The sequence below is a fragment of the Neolamprologus multifasciatus genome, chromosome 18 (assembly GCF_963576455.1).
Source record: "Neolamprologus multifasciatus chromosome 18, fNeoMul1.2, whole genome shotgun sequence".
NCBI classification, from domain to species: Eukaryota; Metazoa; Chordata; class Actinopteri; order Cichliformes; family Cichlidae; genus Neolamprologus; species Neolamprologus multifasciatus.
The window spans coordinates 14,046,642-14,070,315 of record NC_140456.1 but is presented as its reverse complement, the minus strand read 5'-3'; the positions used below and the strand labels follow the sequence as shown (position 1 = coordinate 14,070,315).

Below are 23,674 nucleotides of genomic sequence, written 5' to 3'. Positions count from 1 at the left end.
GGTCTATTAACACATAGTGAGTGAGAAAGATGGCTAAAGAAGGAATACTTAATGCATCATGGGAATCACGCAGCAACCTACACCTGTTGCAGCATAACTAAGGGAGGATTCAGGGTCACCTGGTCCAGCCCTAACTATATGCTTTAGCAAAAAGGAAAGTTTTAAGCCTAATCTTAAAAGTAGAGATAGTGTCTGTCTCCTGAATCCAAACTGGAAGCTGGTTCCACAGAACAGGGGCCTGAAAACTGAAGGCTCTGCTTCCCACTCTATTTTTTAGTAGTGTGAAAGTGAGGTGCTTTAATAGGGTGATATTATAGGGTGGTACTACAAGGTCATTAAGATAAGATGGGACCTGATTATTTAACACCTTGTATGTGAGGAGCAGGATTTTGAATTAATTTTTGGATTTAACAGGGAGCCAATGAAGGGAAGGCAATACAGGAGAAATATGCTCTCTCTTTCTAGTTCCTGTCAGTACTCTTGCTGCAGCATTTTGGATTAACTGAAGGCTTTTCTGGGAGTTTTTTGGACTTCCTGATAATAATGAATTACACAAATAGTGCTGGGTGTGTGTTTCATGAAAGTCTGAAGTCCTGGGTTGAAGACATAAGCGGAGAACTGAATTATAATGAATGAAACTGTTAAAAACTGTGCCACTCAGCTAAGAACAGAAAACCGAGGCTACAATTCACACTAGGAACTCATAAAGATCCTTGCAAAACAGGTAAAACCCATTGATAAATTCTCTTGATTGCAGCCTGTTTACAAAGAGGAACAGGAATATTAGACATGAAAACAGATACAAACATTGGAAGTGACTTTTTGGCCTGACACCTGCATTAGCAGCATGCACCTAATAAAATGTGTGTGACTGTATTTATTCATTTGATAACCCCTTTTTTCAATAATTGCATCTTTTTCCATTTTATTGAGAAGTTATTTATACAGACCAAAAGAGAATGAAAAGAAGTGTGGAGCACTATTGTACTCAGATCCTCAAATGAATACCAGTGCTCCTCATGTATTCTGGACGTGCGACCAAAAGAGAGAGAAAAAAAATCTTCTCCAATTTCTTCACATTTTTAACTATAATTAAACAACTGGAGCTCCTCTTAAAAAAGTAATAATAAGAAGAATGATGACATAAAAATAAAACTATAATATGGAAAATCTGAAATGAAAATAGAAGTCTTCTACCTTTTATTTTATTTTATTTTATTTATTTATGTATTTAGTTAGTTAGTTTGCCATGAGACAAACATTTCAGTCCACTCTGTTTTGTGTTTTCGGACATAAAAACTGAACCAATAACGGGGAACACAACATTTGGAATCACTATAATTCAGAATCATTCTCCCATATTAAGACTGGGGAAATCAAAATGAACCGCACAATGGCAGCTGTGCGCTGTGTGTGTATGTGCAAACACCCTCTGCAGACGGTGCGCACAGATGTGAGGAACACGTGGTTTCTCCAAGCAGCCACTTCCTCTCACGTATGGATTCCTTCACTTTGGAGTTTCTCCTGTTACTCTTGCGGGTGTGACTGGAGCGCTCATGACTCGGATACACCCTCAAACTCAGCATCCCTTCCAACAACCACATAACTATTTTACATTTTTCCTCCCTGCTTTTTTAGAACTTCTTCTTCCATTCCTTATTTTTAGCAAAGTGCGTCCTTTTTTATGCAGCACTAAAGTTACCTGCGCTGAAGGAAGTCTAGCTTAAAGAGCTGCGGATGGAGCGTTGAAATCTTATTATTGTTCTTATTATTCTTTTTAATAACCTATCAACACGCTAAGGAAACCGGGAAAGCCCACGGATTCAAGGTGCCTTGGCGCATAACGGGAGGTTTCGGGCAAATGCCACTGCGATGCTGTGGATGTGACTTCAAACAGCAGCTTCACAACGGTAGAGTCCTGTAAACCACAATGAAAGGTAAGTTTAGTCTGGGGAAAAAAGTTTTCAAATGATGGAAAATATCTAAATAGCAAACTTCGGTCTACTTTCTGATTACCCCACATTCCTCTCGCGCTTTTTTGTCACACTTTTCTGCGCTCTCTCTCTCTCTCTCTCACTCTCTCTCTCTCAGTCTGGGGCATGAGGAATGCGTAGGCTACAACTGGCGTCTAACATCTGGAATCAATTAAGGCACTCTGTTTGGGATTGTTTTGCATCTGTCCACTGCTGCACATCAAACACTAACCCGTGTTAGGAGAACTTTTCAAAACGGAGGAAAAAAACGAATCATGGTGCAGTGAGTGACAGCCTGGGGAGGGAGAACGTGTTGTTTTAAATCAAGGTTTAGATAAAGATTTCCCAGATGTGATTCTCATTTGTTGCCCTGGTGTTTTGGACTAAATTAAGCTCCTCCATATCAGTCTCTGAGGTCCAAGCTTTATAGGTCAGTAAGCTGTTTCCCTCTTACAAATAACAAACACTGCATGGTTACTGCCATCTTGTGGTCTCTCTTAGAGAGCTTCACATTTTGACCACATTTTTGATCATCTCTGGGATTTCACATTATTTCCACCCAACAGAATGACAGACATTGCCCTTATACTTTCAATTTCTGATATTCCTGATTTTAGAAAAACAAATATAATAATAATAATAATAATAATAATAATAATAATAGTAATAATAATAATAATAATAATAATAATAATAATAATAATGAAAGGGGAATGAGTTATGGCCTGACCATCAAATTAAAGAATTCAGAAATTATGGCACTGCATAACCTCAATGCAAAAAAACCCCCAAAACAAAACAAAAATGCAAATCATATAAAATCCATTGTTAAGGGAGGTAAATACTTGCTAGGATCAGCAACTTAAAATAAATTAAAAAAAAAAAGCTAAATCAGCTACATCACAAACTACCTTTCAAAAACTACAAGATTCTTTTTCAAGGTCTCCACAGAGTCCATACTCTGTAGAAATAGAGGAAGTGCATTCTGCAATCTGGGCGCAACAGCTTGGAAGGCTCCTCTCGAGTTCTGAAACGGGTGTGGGGGACCACTAGAAGGTTTTGATTCTTGGCCCTTTCTTGTTTAGACAAATAAACAGACGATTAAAGTAGTCCAGTCTTGTAGAGACAAAAGTATGAATTATCATCTCAAGTTCACTTGTTGACTCAATTAATCTTAAGTTTTGAGATGTTTCTCAAATCACAAAAGCAGGTTCTTACTATGCATTTTAAGTGTCACTCCAAGGAAAAAGCTTGACCAAAAATAAAACCTAAATTTGGAGACCTTGGAGAGTTTGTCACCTTCAGAAGGCTTAAATGAGCAGTATAGCAGAATATCATCAGCAAAAGATGATAAGAAACATCAAGAAACTGCTGTATTATCTGGCCTAAAGGAAGAATGTACATCAAAAACAGAATAGGCCCCAGCACAGAGCCTTTAGGAACTCCACTCTACTGAATCCTACTGCTTATTTTTATATAGATATACAGACATGGAAGTGTAATTTTTTAAAAATCTAATCTTCAATGAAAAAGTAGAAAAGAAAAGAAAAGAAAATAAGTTTAATTATTTCTTTAAAGTGGTTGTGCTTTACAGATACTGCACATTGCTAATACAAGCAGAGATTTTAACAGAATAAATATCAGTATATATTTACACTGTTTATCTGTATGTATTGTTACTGCATTCATTTAAAATTTGAATATAAATGTGAAGGGACGTCTTAATACAGAAGATAATTAAAGGCAAATAGATACTTACAGAAGGAAAACACAAAAAGGCACTGGACTGCTGTAGGATTCAAGTTTTAAAATACTGATGTTGATGGGGCCATTATATTGGGCGATATTAGCTGTTTTTCAATATACTGGTATCAGCATTTAAAGAAGAGATTGAAGAAACACCCTTCAATTGTGTTATGATTGTTAATGCAACTTCTCTGTTGTCAACACTTTTGGAATGCTAGCTGATCCAAGCAAAGTCAGGCGGTGCAGAAACAAGTAATCCACCACTTGCTGTGACAATAAAGCACATCATTTTTCTCTGTATTATCTTAGTAAGGACTCATAAATATCTATATATAACAAATGTTATTGAAATCTGGCAATGTTTAAAAAATATCAGCCAACATATATATCAGAGTTTTAAATCAGTAAATATCAGTAGCGGTCTGAAAAATCTTATATTATTATTATTATTATCATTGTTATATATTTTAAACTTTCTTTTCCATGCAGGACTTTGTTTATATCAGAGAGACAGATAGCCTAACCTTCCAAAATGGACAAATTGTGTCCTCTCAGTATTATGTAACTATTAGTCTCACTAGTATCCACTTCTGGAATGTTAAACAATCTTTCTTAAGTATCCTGGCCCCATGCAGCAGTACACATCGCCAAATCCAAATAACACTCACTTTGACTTGCGCTTTTTTCAGGTCAGCCCTTCGGGTAAAATTCCATTTCCCAAAAATGACTTTTCAGCAGCTCCAGACTTACACTGATATAACTATTGTAATGGGATGTTTCCATGTTACTTGGAAACATAAACAGGAAAGAGGTTGTTGAGGGTATAGGAATAGGGAAACACAAATTGTAAGATTGGTTTAGTATGTTTTACAACACTTTAGATTGTTCTGGTCACCTCTTAGCTCCATCTGCTCTCTGTCCATGGGGTCTGCTAAAAGGTCAGAGTCATTTATTTCAGTACTAGACCTTGGAAAGAGGCAGCTTCCCATCACATGTTTCTTACTTCTCCCGTTTCCAGCTGAAGAAGCACTGATAGAAAAGAGTCACTGCTCTAGTCTTCAGACATCTATTGCCCCTTTTAAGGTTATATAGATGAAAAAGGGGGGTTTTGTCATAAGATTATTGGGACATGTTCTGTTTCTTTATTTTCATGGGTTAGAGTTGTTCCCACAGACATGGGAGAATAATCCCACACAGTGGTTTTGGGGGTTCAATCCTGTCAAGGTTGGACATGTTGATAGTCTGACTTAGACGATCTCAGTTGGACAAATTTTGGACATGTTTTTAAAATGTTTAGGGCAGATTCAGTGGGCAACAAATATACATTTCCTATATGATTTTCTTACAGTACTCATTGAGAGAGACATGGTTTTAAATATCCTCTACGTAGGAATATTTTGATTTAAATTGACTGGAGAAGTCTGTTCTTTATTAAACTGTAATTTGTGTAGAAAACAAAAGCTAATCTTACTTGTTTGCTTAGGGTTTCAGTAATGTTTCAATCGCTTCATCAACAGGCACAGTTTACAGTATATTCAAGCTCACATCTCTTTATTTCTGTCTGACTGAATTTAACATTGTATTGCTTTTTGGTTTCTTTTTGTTTACTTTCCATTAAATTTTATCCCTTTTGCTGTTCTCCTTCCAGACGACTTTGCTGATGAGGAGGAGGTGCAGTCCTTTGGTTATAAAAGGTTTGGTAAGTAAAAAGTGACTTCTGGAACCATCTGCTGTGACCACCTTAACTGGTTCATATTTCTTATGACACATCAGTGATTTTGCACACTTTTTGTGTGTGTGTCTGGGCTGTAGCCCATCTGCAATAATCCTTGAGGTTAAATGCAGACTGCAACTCATTTCCGAGAAAGGTACTTATTTTTGGCTGTGGTTTTCATTTTTATTTTATTTCTTTGTTATAATAGAAAAGGATTACAGTGGAACGAGAAACCACAATATCCTGGGTGTTCCCGACTAGCTGATAACTTTGCAGTTTTATCAGCACATGTGTACTTCTGTTAAACCCTGAGCTGTATAAAACATAAAAACTGCCTCCCACTGGATCTGTTCTTGGTATGTATTTGGGTCTTATGCAGACAGGTTTGTTGACTTACCCACTCATCAGGTAATATATATATATACACCTCAAAACAGATGTTGTTAACATCCTAGATGTATGGCTATATTGATATCAGCCATTGGCTTGTGACATATGCAGAATCTGTAGGCAACAGGAAAGATTTCTGATATGTAAAGTGGATCTGAGAGTCCACAAACACTACATAGGATTTTCTTTTACAGAGGAGGTACCCATTGTTGGATGAAAAATGTACATTTCCGACATTTCTGTACTGGCTTTACTTTTCAGACACCATGTGTGGTGCTTAAATGGAATGCAGTTTCCTGCAAGTCCCATAAATGCCCAATAAAAACAGATCAAATTGTATCCCTTTAATATTTGAGTGTTACAGAGTCCTTAGTGTTTATGCAGCCTAAATGCAGTGTGTGAAATACCTACCTTAAATAAGTTAAAGTCAGTTTAAATTTTATGTGTAGAGATCCAATTTGCAGTAACAGTCTTCTAATTTTAGGTAAAGAACCTACAATTAGAGAGAAACAACTCTACGAGCAAGCATTTAGTGACAGTGGGAAGAAAGAACTCCCTTTTAACAGGAAGAGACCTACAGCACAGCTAGACTTCTGTGTGGGGGAAGCTGTCTAACATGACAGTTTGGAAGGAGAAGAGAAAAAGGACAGCATAGGGAGAACTTTGGGAGAAAGAAGACAAGTCAGTGACACACAATATTAGCTTGTAATTGCATTATTGGTGAAAATAGGTGAGTGAAGAGGAAGAGCTCAGTAGCCTGAGCCTATAACAGCATAGTTAGATGATGGTTCAGGATCACCTGATCCAGCCCTGACTATAAGTTTAATCATAAAGGAAAGGCTTAAGTCCAGTCTTAAAACTAGAGAGGGTGTCTTTGTCCTGAATCCAAACTGAGAGCTTGTTCGATGGGGGAAGGGCCCTTAAAGCTGAAGGCTCTGCCTCCTGTTCTTCTCTTGGAAGCTCTAAGAACCACAAGTAAACCTGCAGTCTGAGAATGAAGTGATGTATTGGGAGAATATGAGGTCGCTAAGATATGATGAAGCTTGATTATTCAGGACTTTTTATATGGAAAGAATCATTTTCAATTTAGTTCTGGTTTTAATCAGGAAGAGAGACTAATGTAGGAGAAATATGTTCTCTCTTCCTGGTTCCTGTTTGTACTCTTGTTGCAGCATTTTGGATCAACAATGTATCGCATGTACAAGACGTTCCAAATGTTGTTTACTTTTACAAGTAGCTTTTGTTTATTTTCTAGGCCGTCTATTACTGTATGTGCGTTACACGTGAATGCATGTGCTGATCCAACTCTTCTTACAAGAATAGGGCAGTTTGCATTTCTTTGCTTCCAAACCAAACATCGTTGTTGCTATGAATGTGTTTTTGTGTCATTCAGACAATATTTATGTTGCCCATTATTTATTCAGACCATCTGCACTTTTTATTGAGCTGTTTGACCTCTGGTTTCTAAACAGCTGCGTGGGATCACATAAGTGATAAGGGAAAAATTGTATTTTTTCAAGTAGCTCTTTGGCATAGATTTTGTACAAGAAACACAATCCCTCCCTCCCCAGCAATATTAGTTTTGGATTGGCAGGGAGAAATTTGTTTCATGTTGCTCTTAGACCTTCAAAACATATTCACTCAGCACGTCATTTCTATATTTTTCATACTACAACTAGTCATTTAAGTCCTCAGTCTTAAAGGGAAGCATCAGCATTTCTTGTTTGTCCACTCAAGATGGAACCATGACAAGATGTAGTTTGATGTTTCGATATAAACAGTCACATACTATGAGCAGATTGATATTGCGCTCACGTCTTTGCATAAAACTGGGAGCTAGAAGCCATGAAGACGGGAAGCTTAGAAAAACATGTAGCCTGCATAGTTTATACATCCACGCTGCATTTCAGGGATTTTCTCCAACGCAAAATGTTAAACTGTACCTTTAACTTGTCTCCTACACTTATACATTAGCAAAAAAATGGTATGTTGCCCTGCGTCTCCTATGTCTTCTTTTAATGACAGGAAAGGTGGTGTTGACTCATTCTGACGTTTACTTTTCACAAGTGGTCTGTTTTCCCACTGAGAGTACGTCCAAACCTGAAAAGTTGCTGAGCTGCTTCCTGTGTCCATACTGGAGGTTTATTCATTGCCGGCCCGTACTCCAAAAAAGAAAATGAGACAGAGGTGGAGTGTGGGTTTCAGGTCTGGCCTGTGCTGTGTCAGCAAAATGCCAAAGGAGAGAGAGGGAGGTGGGAAAGTCTATTTTTTATTTTATTTTAAAATGCTTCCTTTATCTTAGCATCACTCAGTGCCCAGTGGTTGTTTTTGCAGTTTGTAATCTGCATTTATTTTTGACTAATTCCACAGGGAAACATTTTTCCATTGTTTTGTTTTTGGGTTGTTGTTTTTTTTTTTTTTTTTTTCTTTTTTTTAGGAGCTGATGAGTCACGTTCTTTGCTTGACTTATTTTTGGGAACAAGTGGTTTTAATTTATGCAGAGTTTATTACAAGAAAAGAATGCTTTCTAAATGCCTCCTTGTTACTTACACCCCCCTTCCAGAACACGCATGCATGCACTTTATGTTCCGTTGTCGTAATGAAAAAACACTTTCTGGTGTTTTCAATAAACAGCAGGAGTCTTGGGAGGAAACAGAGTGAAAATATGAATATGACTGCAAACAGAAAAAAGAAAGAAAGAAACTAGGTAACTAAAATAGAAACAATGAAGGACAACCCCCCCCCCCCCCCCCCCCAAAAAAAAAAAAAAACCTCCCTCTCTCTCTCTCTCTCTCTCTCTCTCTCTCTCTCTCTCTCTCTCTCTCTCTCTCTCTCTCACACACACACACACACACACACACACACACACACACACACGCACACACACACACGCACAACTTTGCTGGTTTGTTCTGTTTGACCATACACGGAGTCAAGAGAAGATAAGTTAATCCTGGATTGACCAGTGATAGTCTGGACTTGTCTGTGGGGGCCAGGGTAAAGCATGCCACAAGGGCTTCTGTTCAGAACATCAAAGAGGGACAGTCGCAGGGCAGCTGAACAGACCCAAGGAGATTAGATTTAACAAGGTGCTGGAAACATTCCTCAGAGATTTTGATCCGCAATGATATGATAGCATCACACAGTTGCTGCAGATTTACATGAGGCAAATCTCACATTCCACCACATCTCAAAGTTGCTCTATTGGATTCAGATGTGGTGACTAGGGAGGCCATTTGAGTACAATGAACTCATTGACATGTTCAAGAAGCCAATTTGAGATGATTTGAGCTTTTTGACATAGCACGTAATTCTGCTTGAAGCAGCCAAGAGAGGATGGGTACACTGTGGTCATAAAGGGATAGAGTTAGACTGTTGCATGTAAGCATTGCCCCAAAGTGTGCCAAAAAAATCTGTGACAGTATTACCATCTCCGGGAGGTTAAACCATAAATACAAGGAAGGATGGATCCATGCTCTCATGTTCTTTATTTAAAATCTTCACCCTACTATCTGAATGTCGCAAGAAAAAATTAGGCTCTTTAGACCAGTTACTTATGCAGTTTTGGTGAGCACAAATTGGGAATGGGAACTGTAGTCTCAGTTTCCTGTTCTCTCAGGAGTGGCATCTGGTGTGGTCTTCTTCTGGAGTAGCGTATCTGCTTAAGGTTCAATGTGTTGTGTGTTCGGGGGTGCTCTTCTGCCTTCCTTGGTTTGGGGCTGAAAAAATATGAACTCAATTCAAAATCACCACTATGTGATCAATTGTTTTCTTCTTTTTGTTTGATGTTGTACCAAAAGTGTTCCCAAATATCGGACACGGCATTTTTATTTGGCAAAAGCTGCTCAAGTTTCACAGTCAGCTCGTTGTTTGAGTTTTGTCAAATCAAATCAAATCAAATCACTTTTATTGTCACATCACATGTGCAGGTAAACTGCTACAGTACATGTGAGTGAAATTCTTGTGTGCAAGCTTCACAAGCAACAGAAGTGTGCAAAAATACAATAACATAAGAACAAGCAAAATATAAGACTCATGCCGAATCTTTTCAGTCTCCTGAGAAAGAAGAGGCGCTGTTGCGCCTTCTTCACTGTTTTGTTTATGTGTACTGACCACGTAAGATCCTCAGCCACATGTATACCAAGGAAGCGGAAGCTGCTCACTCTCTCCACAGTAGCGTCGTTGATGGTGATCGGGATGTGTACTTCTCTGCACCTCTGGAAGTCCACTATCAACTCCTTTGTCTTTGCGATGTTGAAGGTGAGATGGTCGTCTTGACACCAGTGGGTCAGGGCGCTGACCTCCTCCCTGTAGGCCATCTCATCACCTTTGGTGATAAGACCCACCACTGTAGTGTCATCCGCAAACTTCACAATGATGTTGGAGTTGCTAGTGGACATGCAGTCGTAGGTGTAGAGTGAGTACAGGAGAGGGCTCAGTACACACCCCTGTGGAGCACCAGTGTTCAGTGTGATGGGGGATGAGGTGATGCTGCCCAGTCTGACCACTTGGCGTCTGTCAGACAGGAAGTTAAGGATCCAGCTGTGTTTTAAAGGGGACGGTAAAGATAAACCTTTCTTGACTTCACCCTGCTTCCGACTGAGGGCCTCTTGAGTGTATAAGCAGTAGCTTCAGCTGACCATAAATTGTTTCATCTTCAATGTTTGACTCCAAATTTGTGGAAAAGGGTGTTCAGATGTGAAAGCCAGGTGGGGTGAAACTGCAGTGCGTCTGACTTTCTTGCAGTAGCAGAGTTAGTCATTTCCTACAGACCAACAGATTTTTGTTTTTTAGCCCTGCCATAATTTTAGTTGTCTAGCCTGAACCACTAGCCTAACCAAACCTTAAGATATCTCAACCATTCTTTTGTTTCTGTCCCCAGTTGAACCCTCATGCAGAGCACGATTGTGAATACACTTGTACATAAATATAGGAGGTAGAGAAATTGAGAATGAATGGAATTTTCCAGAACCAGCATTTGTACGCAGATAGTAGGAGTGCAAACTTAATATAAACTGCTTTGTATCCAAAATAGGTCTTAGCCATGCACAGCTGGATGTTTTATGGTGTATATGAATATGTATTGAGTTGTGATTCTGTCTGAACTCCACTAAGGCAATTTGGAGATCACAGTACGTTCCAGCTGCCTCCAGTTACATCTTATTCACAAGACTTCCTTTAGTACAGACATTGCCACATAGATATAAACTCAATAACACAATAACTCAAAATGTCAGTGAAAAAGGATCTCCAATTTAAAACATGATACTTCTAGAGTTGCAGCAGAGTTTCTGTCAGTAAGTAGTTTTATATATAGCCACAGTTGTTTTTGACTGAAATTGGCCTAACCACCTCATCCTTCGTCCCCAAGGGATATGTTGGTCAATTTTAACGAGATCCCTGGAACTGACTGTCACCTTCTCTCACATAATGGATGCTTGTCAAGCTCTGCATTCATGGCAGGTTCTGGCTTAAGAATAACACGGACAATATTGGAAGCATCTGACTGTATTTTCTCTCTACAGTCTCAGACGGGCTGGATGACGAACTTGTGTATATGTCTCAGCATCAGCGTTACACTTAATGAAAGTCTTCTGGCCCCAGTGATGGCCAACATAAACTTATCTGCTTCCTCTCTTTGAAAAACAGCAGAAAACTTCACTGAAACTGTGCATTTGTCATTGCGTTGCCGTGAATCACCTCGCTGCTCGCTGTCTGACTCGCAGACCTGGCTCAGGGACTCTTGTTGCTCTGGCTGTGCTTACATTGGCCCCAGTCCAGCACAGAGCTAAGTGTTTTTCTTGTTTATGCCTTAATACTTTTATTTTGATGGCTTAAAATGTCTACATTTTATCCAGAAAAGTAGGTTATGTAATTTTTCCAGTTACTCAGCTCTCATGTCTTTTAAATGACTGTGTCAAGTATGCATTTGTGTATTCACATCTGTGCATCTGCTGCAAAGGAAAATCAGAACCGCCCAGTCACCCTGAGCATTACTATGCAGGACTGAATACACGTAGTTCAGTACAATAGTTCAGTGTTTTTCACCCACACTCCTGTAAATCAGACTTTCTTACAAATAGTCAGAGTCAGTGAATAGTTTAGATTTAGTCAAGTTTGGAGTTTGGAGACACTGACTCACTGAATTAATTTCCTTTCTGGGGCTTAAAGTGTAAAAGAAACTTTCAAAGCATGCAAATACTTGAAAGATTTAAAAGACTGAGATCAGGATATTTTATCATGATTATTCACTGATATCAGTGACAAAGATGTTTTTATTGCTTTGTCACATCAACTCAACATAATTTTTACATCTGGCCTGTGCTATATTTCCCCTAATGTACACATCTTTGCATCCAAAAAATACTGGTCCTCCCTTTACACCGAAATTCAGTGCATCTTGAAGAAACAGTAGTAAGATGTTAAGTAATAGTGTAAGTACTTTAAGTAAAAACAAGGTGTTTGTTCACATTACCAAAGCGCCAAGAAACAGAATATACTTCAGACCATTTATTCTGCCTCCATGATTGATGTAAACAAAACAGGTCCTCACAGCTGTGAGATCCCTCTCTGTCTCCACTGCAGTGTGTTTCGCACACAGTGTAGGTGTTGGCACTGTGGAAAAATAAAGCTTTCATTACTCACCATGTTTATTGGACACATATTTTTGGCCAAATAGAATGTAATAGTATTGGCTTTTTCACTGTGTCTTTGTAAAATGGATAGATGTATATCCAATGTGCAGTACAGGCTCACCTTTGAGACTGACTTAGGCTACGTTCACACTGAAGGCGAAAGCGCATCAAATCTGATTTTTTTGACCCTATGCGACCCATATCCAATCATGGTATGACAGTTTGAACGGCACAAATCCAATATTTTCAAATCCGATCTGGGTCACTTTCGTATGGGGTACTGAATCCAATACATATCCGATGTTTTAGAAAGCGACTGCTGTTTGAACGGTCATGTCGCATTAAATCCATCTTTTACGTCACTGACACAAGACAGACGCCAATTATCAGCGCCGGAGAAGTGCCTGAGAAGACATCGCAAACGCTTCCTGGCCATCCAGTGTAGATGTCAGTGAAACTGTTGGGAAGACAACATTGGAGAAACGTGAACATTTTATTTGTACTGTATCATCTGCAGATTCTGACAGAAATCTGCAACTATCCCTTGAAGCACCGCTCCTCTAAAACAGCAATAAGGATAATTATTAGGTTATTTGCATTATTATGTAAATAACAAAATAACTTAAAGCAAAAATTGGTCCGAAAAGTCCGAAGTCTTTATATTAAGGGCCATCAGTCAAACAATATTGTTTGCTCTGGGTCTAAACAGAGCGCGTTGTGTGTGACATCTTCTTTTGCGCATGCGGGCCGCTTTGAGCGTTCACACTAGAGAGCGTTTGCTGTCGCATTTTATTTGTAGTGTGAACAAGCAGACAAAAAAATTGGATTTGATCAAAAAATCTGAATTGAGCATTAAGACCTGCAGTGTGAACGTAGCCTAAATGTTGGGTGATTCACATTTGCAACTATTTCTTGGCCTACAGTATATTCTACTGCAGCTAATGGTGATTTTGCAGGCGTTTGAATAAGTTAATTGTGCAGCTTTGCAATGCAGGCACCACTCTACAACAATCTTTGCATATGATTTGTTCTGGGTTAAAGTCACTTTCCCTAAATTTGAAGTATTTCCAAACAATAGACAAGCAACCTTTAGGAACAAGCTCTTTGCCTTCAACTGTGCCAGACATTTGATTTTTGTTTTGACCGTCTGTTATCTGTTGTCTTTTAAGATAATGATACTGATCCAAACTTTATCCAAGAAACTTTGCAGCACAGGGAACAGCTTAGATTGGCAGATGCAGGCATGTGGTCAGGCAGTGGCTTAGGGAGCAATAGCATTAGATTAGCTTTGCATTCGAGCATTGTTTTTTAAATCAGTAGATCATGTTTATTTAATTGTGGGAAGCCAAAATCATGTTTGTGATTAAAGCTGAAATAATTTTGTGGCCCTGTGACACACTGCATGCATTTTTTAATTCGATACATTTGACATAAAACAAATAGCAGCTGCTAATTTACTTCTGAGAAATGTGGACCAGAGTAATAGGTGCACTGTTTCTGGGAAGGAATGCAGTGAAATCAGATCTTAAATTTTCTTCATTAATTCATGGCGCTATTTTGCATCAGTGGGAAAAACATCAAAAAATCTGATGTTTAGTTTTTGTACTTTCAAACTGCCTAATCAGCCATCAAAGAGCCCACGACATATGTAAATGATTGGGAGCTCTTTATTCTGTGTCTTTGTGGCGACATACCACATCTTATTAGATACAGTAAAAGCTGTCTGAATGATTAGACTAGTGAGAAATGAAATGTATTGGCATCCTCGGATTAAAAGGTATATTGCATTAAATAACTACTTTGATATGCATCACAGTAAAACTGCAGCTGCTTAACAAATAGTTAGATACCATCGTCTCTGTGGTCAGCATCTTTCCCCACAAGTAAAGCCAGACTTGGCTGGACAGCCTGCTCAGTCCACGCTGTGTGGTTTTATTGGCTCTACTTGGCAATGAAGCATGAAAGAAAGTGCTTTGTGGCGATGGGATAGAGTGTAGCACCACCTCAGACAGACTTAGGGTTATGACCATCAGGCTGGGTGATGATTGTAGCTGATTCAGTAAGTGCTTCCACGCTGGGCCACCCAGCCGGCATGACCACACAAAAATCCAGCTGCACAGATGGTATGTGGAGTTAACACCAGCGCTCAAGTCAAAATCTGAGCAAGTTTGGACTGAAACGAGAACGCAATGAAAGATTCGTAACCTTCTTGACAAAATATGTCTCAGGTCATGTTCTTGTGGTGAATTTGAGATTTGTGGGGCTTTGTGAGTGAACTCCATGAATGTCATCCAAGACAGCGGTCCCCAACCCCCGGGCCTCGGACCGGTACCGGTCCGTGAGTTGTTTGGTACCGGGCCGCGAGAGTTGAGGCTCAAGTGTGAAATGTATGGTTTTCAGGGTTTTTATCGGTTTTCAGCGTTATTTTGTTATCGTTTTATCGTTAACTCGGTTTTCCTGGTTCTTTTCACATGTGTTATGAATAAATCTTCTTTTTTTGATACCAGTACTAGTTTTATTTTGTTGTATTTATCCGCAACACCTTAAAGGCCGGTCCGTGAAAATATTGTCGGGCATAAACCGGTCCGTGGCGCAAAAAAGGTTGGGGACCGCTGATCCGAGACACAGATAGTTCTCCGTGAGGCTCCACTATGGGAGCCATCATAAAAACAATTTTCTCTGAATAACATGGTTACAATTAAAGAAATGTTTGATATTGATCACACTTATGCAATCCACATTTTACCAACGAGCACAGCATGCTTTCCTGGTAATAGGAAAATTGCGTGGTTCTTGAGGCATAATGAGATTATAGATATGGCGCATTCGTACATGGAGGTTTCCAAAGTTTAAAAAAAGGTGCTTGCTTTAGTAGCATCTAGTGAATGAAGCACTAGGGAGGTTGAGGGACTCACTGATATGGTCAATTATTTTATTCTTGTTGTTTTTTTGTTTGTTTGTTTCATGTATTGGCAGAATATATGAAGTACTGCCACCTCAAAGTACACAGAACAACTCAACACTAACTGATTTCTGTGGGCTAGAGGGCTCAATTATACCAAAACCATTCAGTACAGGCTAAATGTATGCACTTGAATCTTACATTACTTTATGTTCATGCATACAAGCTGTTCTTGCTTTTGCAGGGATTTTTATTGTGGGACTAAGTGATTAAAACCAGTTTTCAATGTTCCTTCATAATTTATTGTTTGCATCAGGGATGCTGAAAGTGAGTGGCTGTTTATGTTATTTCTTTTCTGGCAGATAGAGTAATATAATTGGCAAGGATTTGAAAATAGCATTAACCCCACGTATGATGTGATTAGCTAATATTGGTCCTTTTATTATGCTTATTGAAGAAATTGTTTTTCAACCTAAAAACCATTGTTTTATCTCAAGAGTGCCAAAGGAATCTGTCAGAAGCAGAAATACTTCTTAGAGAGACAAAATTTGGCTAATTATATATAAACAATTACGTGTCTGAATGGTACTTTGCTTTTATCTGCTGCTCAAATATGTTTTGACTCTGTTGCAAAAGCAGAAGCTAAGACGCAAGCCTCCACTCTATAAAAACACATGAAAGCCTTGTGTTTCGATTTCACTCTGACTGATTTGCTGAAAAACAACCAACAAGGGACTGCTAAAGACAGAATGTTCTGGCGACATGATGCAGATGGGTAACCTGCCAATTCACACATCGCTTCCTAGCTCAGTTTTGTGTTCCTGCCTGAAACTGTTCATATTTTTAGTATATTATTAAGCTGCAGAAAAAACACGGAGTGTGATGATTCAAATGATTCGCTAGAAGTTCCTGTTTGGTTTAATTAGCTATATGTCAGGTTAAACGCAAAGCTTTTGTCATAGCCTATTTTAGCTAAATGTTTCCACAAGTGTTTCACACTACTTACCTTCATTTGTTGGAGATAATTATACCTGCTAAAAGGTTGGTTTGACTTTGTGCACCACTAATGTTTTTAATACACTATCACTTGCTGTTCAAATTTAAAACAACTATAATGAAATTACTGACCATTATAATTGGTTGAATTCCATTGACTTTCATCAAGAACTGATACTAAGCGGTCTAACTTTTCCAGGGTACTGTTTAACTTGACATTAACTCATTCCAACATGCCAACATTGGAACATGATCAGGAGAGACCAGGGGGTCTGTTGTACTGCTCACAGGCCAATAAAAATTGTTTATGGGTTCTCTATGTTTTGCTTTTTGGGGTTTTGTTCTGTTTTTTTGTTTTGTTTTGTTTTTCAAATTCATGCATGCCCGTTTTACCTGCTGGCTGGGGCCTTTCTTTGTGGGATTTTCATGTTTCATGTTCTCTCTGTACTTCAGCTTCCTCCCACAGTCCAAAAATATGCACATTAGGTGAATTGGTGACACTAATGTGGCTGTAGGTGTGAATGTGAGTGTGAATGGTTGTCTTTCTCCCTATGTTATCCCTGTGAAGGTATACCCTGCCTTTTTTTTCCTTATGACAACCCAACTGTAACTCTGAATTGGATAAACGTAAGAAAATGAATGGATATCTGTTTTAAAATAAGAAGAAGCTTAAAATATTCTGTTCCAGAACTAAAAAGGATGAAAAGTTTGTGTTTTATACATTAATAGACTACTGCCTGGAATTTAACGTGTCTCTCTTTAGAGCTTTACTCGTGATGTAGTTTCAAAAATGTCTGTGTTTATTTGTGTAATAATACTTTATCTGGCTGTACTAAATATACAGCTTTTCACATTTATGTTTAGTGCCCCTCTGCACATGAAAACGGCAAATCTTTCTCATTGTAATTAATGGTTTTATGCCAGTTATGGTGAACTGGGATATCAAACATTTACAAGCACTTAATGTGTATAAAAATACATACTTGCATGCGCCTGTGGTTGCAGGTGCTGTTTGAGTTGCATTTTACAGCAGTCCCCGGTAATATTAACTCCCAGTTATGTTAAAAAGCCCTGCCTGTGAGCACTGCCCCTGCTTGCCAGCTCGTAGTGGACCTACCTCACACGCTGTATCAGCAGTTGGCATTTCTTCCACTGTATATTGTGGCAGCAGATGTGACTCTAACTACATATCTCCTCATCCCATCATACACTATTGGCCTGGATTTAAATGGAAACTGCTGACTAGAACAGAAAGGCTTTTTGGTCACAGCCACACAAAGTATGAACAATACAGTGGCCCAGCTTTGTTTACGAGGCACACATGCACACTTAAATGTATGTCTTAGGATTACAATATATGACCCATTTGTCATAGTCTGTCTTTCTTTAACCAAGCACAGATGGAATGACAAAACTGGGGGTTAATCAACTCCATCTTGGATCTGCGATTGTCTTTGATATTCCAGCTAACCGTTTTTTTTTTTTTCTTTTTTTCCCTCTACCAGTTGGAAATAAAAACACAGAGTGCTCAAAATTAGAAATGCATCATAAAGTTTCCCCTAAAAAACGAGCTCAGTTCTATTCCTTTTCACAGTTTGCACAATTACTTCAGTAGCTCCAATTTTTTGTTTTACTCGCTCTGTGTTGTTATGAAATCTTACTGGAACTAAGTACTCAAAGGGCTTTTAGGTAAACAAATGTTGCAGGCAGAAATTAATGTTTGTTTTTATAAAGCAGCTGGTGGCATTAGGAAAGACTCATTAAGGAGATCATTTTGCATGAAATTGTGTTGTTCTTTTGTTGTTGTTGCATAAGTCAAGCAAGCAAGAGAGTCTGGAAAATTAGTCATAATAGTTATTGATGGATTGATGGTCATTAATGTTTTGTTTATTCTTTTTTGTCAAACGAAATACCCCTGATTACACGTTCAAGATATGAAAACATGAATTACATCAACTGGCATGTCTTTCTGTAAGTAATACTTGGATTTGTTATATTTTCACCATTAAATCTCACTAGCTAAAATTGAAACTGGAAAGAAGAGGCCTCTGTTGTGTAAGACAAAGGTTGATGGCATTCTGAAGAGAGGATGTGTTTGAGTCACCCGTCCACATTGTATATCCCAGTGGAGTGTTTGTATTACTGTCTTTGGCCAAAGCCTTATGAGTACAATATACAGTTTTTTCAGCTTTAACCAGTGTGTGTGTGTGTGTGTGTGTGTGTGTGTGTGTGTGTGTGTAAAACATGGGCATGTCATCCTGTTCAGACATGCAGTCCTCTATATGTTATTTAACAACATACAGATCTCTCTTAACTGTAACACTCTTAACTCCTTACTCATCATGAAAAGGAAGTGAATACCAGTGGGAAGGTTTCTTATAAAAACACTCAACATAGTCCACTGAAAGCAAAGTTTAGAACTTAGCCACTTGCTTGGCACGAAGGAATGATGTATCAAATGTTTGCATGCATCCTTTGATTTGGCTCCACTGTAACAAGGCCCAGATGTGCTAGAGAGAACCTGGGGCTCAATTTAAAGTGTTATAAACCTGTCAGCGGATTTATGACACTGTAAAGTTAAATAAAATCGCCTACTTTGCCCTAGAAAGAAGAAAGCAGCGGATAAACAGCAGTAGAATGGTTAAGCTTGATAAGCATTTGTTAGAATTTATTTAATATTACTTTCTACACCAGGAACCTTTTCTACGTAGCTGCAGTGGCGTGTCTAGAAAATTTTTGTTGGGGGGGCCAGGTAGGGGCACAGATTTGGAGAAGGGTGGCAGATGTAATTGGCAGATAATGTTAAAAAAAAATTCTACCAACCATAATTCAATAACCCTATAAATTATTTTTTTTAAACTTGATTATGAACTTATACAAAATGTAGCAAGATATTTAAAAAATAACTTTTATTGATTATAAAATACGCTATATCGGATTTATATCGGTATCGGCAGATATACAAATTTATGATATCGGTATCGGACATAAAAAAGTGGTAACGTGCCATCTCTAACATGAGAGAGAGAGAGAGCCCCGCAGGCTGGCTAAGCTAGCTCGGCAGTTCAAGGTGCCTAATGTCTAGGTAATTTGTCTCAGTGGTAGCTTCCCCTGTGGCATAGTGCTTACTTATTAGCATTCCTGTTGGCGACTGTTAGCTGCAGGAGTGAGATGTAAGGACATCGGTTCAACTTGCAAAACCTTCTCAGGGTTTAACTGTTTAACATGGTCCTAAAAATGGCATCAGGAGAAACATAATCAAGTTCTTTAAACCCAAACTCCACCGGCAAGATAGAAGTGTCGTTTGCTTTGATGTATTCAATCCACATCTTCTCGCTGTGCTGAAATAACTCGGCAGTTATTAAATGGATTGCTGCATCCTCCTTGGCCCACTGTGCTACATGTTTGTTTGATAATCTTTGTGTTTTTTGTGTATCTACTCAGTTTGTTGAAGCAATTTCCAAACCAGATTGTAAAAAGAGAAGTCCAAGAATGATTATGGAAATCACAAACTTGAACTCGATCCACAAATATATCTAAGTAAAGTTACGACGGTTTATAGATCTACAGTTTACAGCTGTAGACAGACAGATATCACAGGGGTTTACCATTTAAAAGAAGAATATTTGCGTTTCCTTAGGAAATGTGAACATGCTCTATTGACAGAATCAGAATGTGTCAGTCTCCATTCATGTGGGGAAGAAAAGTTCTGTGTGACTAATCTGGATTTTGGCTTATCATAATTTTCCACTTATATACAAAACACAAGGCAAAATCAAAGAATTAATGTGGTAGCCATCCACAGCTACTGTATGTAAGGCTCTGACCTGTACAGGCTTTCTTTGTGTTGCTATGGAAATTTCCACTGCTACGCAGGAGGGAGAGAGGGCTTGCAAGCAAGTCTAATGTCAGGTATAAGGAACTGGGGAATTTTTTTCTTTCACTGGCTAGAGTCCAGATGAAGTACAGCTGTTTTAGAGACACTGCAGTGGAAGGCTTCATCTTTCACTGTCTGTTTTTCCCTCTGTCTCCTAATCCTCGTCCTCTGTCTTTCTTCTACTTTCATAGCAACAATAAAGGATTTGCCAAAGATAAAACTGACTCATAACAGAGCACAACTTCTCCTAAGTATCACCGACAACTTTAAAAGCACTCACAGGTCAATTTAACATCACTGATCTTATCATTACAATGACACGATATGCTGGGAAACCTTGGATTCTGGCATTCATGCAGATGCTACTTTGACCAAGCCTCTCATCCACGCTGACAGCGATAGGACTCTGAAATGGCAGCAGTATCCCACAACAGGGGAGACAACAGTTCGGAACAATGACCCAGGCTCCATACTCTCCATATCCCAGATCTCCAAAAGGGAACAAAATACACTAGAAAAAGTTCGATGCATAGAGACGCCATCCTGCATACTACAGGACCCACAGGATCTGCCTAAATAATCTGATGGGTTAGCATTCATTTTAGTATTCAATATAAAAAACTGCAGTCAATCCTTCAGTGAAATACTCTATGGGGAAGTGTAGAGCTTAATACTCGGTTAGCAATGTTTATACCAGCAGCTACAATTCTAAAATGCTGAATTTTTCAATATCTGCAGCACGTTCCCTGCTAATCCATGCTTCCTGAGCTAGAGACACAAAGCAGTGCCATCCTTGTAGAGCAACACTGCTAGCTGTTGTTCTCCAGATAAGACACAAGTAGTCTTGGATTTTTCTAGAAATATATTTCTTTTTGTCTTCATTCAAAAGGACAAACCACAAAAAACAGACTGGAAGCACAAGGTTTTCATTTGACATCAATAAAATGTAAGTTGCAGTATATCCTCCACTATACCTCTGCTCTTTGTAGCATTTTATGACATTTATTTGCCTTGTGGGGATTATTTGGCTCAAGTCCAGGTTGCTGATGAGGAATCTGGCTGCTCTCCTGCTTCTCAGCTCTCACCATGCCTCAATGGTTCTCGGCATTCTGCACCAGGCCTTTGGTGTAACAGTCCCTTTTAAGTCAACTCATGACATATGTCATCATATTTATGATTCAGTCACAGTGGTCCTATGAATATAAAACAAAATGCATGTGCTGACTAATGAGGTACAGAAGTAGATTTGCTGTCTGCATGTACATAAAGAGAGTACCTGAGTGAGTTTTTTTTTCTTAAAATACTCCATATGGTAAATTTAATTATCAAACTTTGTTGTAATGTACTTTGATTGACATCATTAAATGGACAGTATAAGTGTAATGTCAGAGATTCTGACTACCTTTCACTTTGCACATTTTAACGTCAAAACAAAACTGTGTCAAAACAATCAAAAATGTCTGATGAATGGTTATAGAAACAACGTAGGTTTATTTTACTTCTTGATTCTCTGTAAAAGAATCTTTTAGCTACCTTGGAAGTGTTAGTGTGGACCGCATCACACAAAATTGTTGTTTATGCAAAATCTCTTGGAGGTTAGAAAAAAAAAACCCCGGCAGTGACAAGCAGTGGGAAAATGTTACAGCCCTGGAACAAGTCATCAGCTGCTCTGCCCAGAATGAATTTCCATGTTAGTTCAGTCTAAGCGTCGCTGTGGGGAAGAACATGGCAGTTATGGTTTTTAACCCAGGTTATACACAGTATGTGCTAAATTCTTGTTATGCTAAGTGTAGATACTAAAAAGTCTTGAAAAAAAACCCCACAATTATTTTTCTGCCACAACAATTAAAACACTCTTTTTTTGTCTTTGTTTAAGATTTTAAAGTCACAGACACATTTTTTTTTTCTATTTCTGTGGGAGAAATCCGGCCAGGAGAAAAGTTATTGATGCAAAAACGTATGTGAAATTCATCACCTTACACTTTCCTTGCTTTCAACCCAGAACCTGCAGATGTTCAGCTGCATGTTTACATGGTGCGATGCTGTACTTTAAACAGCGTGTGTTCAGGGCCAGTGGGGGATTCTCTGATGGAGCTCTCCACACATAAGGACAACAGTGGCCAGCATATCCATGTCTAGCTCCATGGTGGTCCCCCCCCCCCCCCCCCCCCCTTAGTTTGTCAGATATGATGTTTGTACAGATGTCTGGGTACAAAGCAGAAAGGACAAACCCTCACTGCCCCTTTGGTGGTCCCGGCCTACCCCTGACTTTAAAGCATAGAGCCTCCTTTGGCTACAGATTCTATCCCATCATGGGTGACGAGACTTAAAGGGACACATCTAGGACTCTGATGCTTTTTGAAGGAGGAAGTAATGTGAAAAAGTCAGCCCAGCTGTGCAAGTCTACATACCCATAATGTCAAGGGGCACCAGAGGACTGACCCAGAAGCATTACCTATGTAATGCACTCATTTACTCATAGTCCTGTAAAAAAGAAAGTTTTCACCGGTTTTTATGTGAGTGCAACCCATGTTTCAGTACCCTGTAAAATGACCTTTAGTAGCAATAACTTAAGGTAACCATTTTCTGTATGACTTTATCAGTCTCTCAGACTGTTGTGAGGGAATTCTGGCTCCTTCTTTACAACATTGCTTCAGTTCCTTAAGTCTCTCTTAAGGTCCTGCCAAAGTATTTCAGTCAGGTTGAAGTCTGTACTGAGTCTGATTATTTTTACATTTGATATCATCCTTTCCAGTTTTTGAATAAACATTTAACCCTTTCATGTATGAATTATGACAACCTCAATCAGGATTTTTTTTTCTTAAGTATTTTTTTTCATCTGTAGGCATGAAAAAAAGATTTTTGAACTTCGTTTTTTAAACATGTACTTTTCAAGACTTTTTCAAGTCTTTTACATGTCTACTTAGGTGGACAACATCACCTTTGGAGTGACACATCAGTGTCCAATGTTGTGGTTTATGTGCAAGTATACCATCGCCACGGACACAAATACAAGAAAACAGCCTTTGAATAGCTGTCCACTGTAGTCACCACTATGCATGAAAGGGTTAAAATAGTATTAATACATTTTATAAATGACATATGAAGCCATAGGTTTTGGCTAGGTTCCTGCATACATAGCAACAAATAAAATACAAGATTACCTCGCTGATCATCTAATGAGTTTTATTAATAAGTTATGATAATGATATTGTACTATGAGCAGTAAGGCCAACAGAGCTATTTGGTTATACCTGAAGTTTGAAGGGAACCTTTTATCAACACTGCTACTGTGGAAATCTTTAAGATTCTGCCATTGTTAAGATTACACGGCTGAATGGAAGGATCCTTAGTATCATGTTTTGTCTCCATTTCAATCTTTTAATACAAGATATACTCAACTGTACAAGTTATCTTTTGGATTAAATTTTCTGACTGTAT

At 38.7% G+C, this 23,674-nt stretch overlaps 1 protein-coding gene across 1 annotated transcript in view; it reads left to right on the top strand.

The window, feature by feature from the left end:
* The first annotated feature begins 1,474 nt into the window (after nucleotides 1-1,474).
* The window catches only part of colec12 (collectin sub-family member 12), a 32,331-nt gene continuing 10,131 nt past the window's right edge, over nucleotides 1,475-23,674 (top strand). Inside the window, exons 1-2 of the mRNA XM_085141856.1 lie at nucleotides 1,475-1,937; nucleotides 5,368-5,418. Of these exons, the coding sequence (XP_084997982.1) occupies nucleotides 1,931-1,937; nucleotides 5,368-5,418 (58 nt within the window). The 5' untranslated portion in view covers nucleotides 1,475-1,930. The remainder of the gene's footprint in view (nucleotides 1,938-5,367; nucleotides 5,419-23,674) is intronic.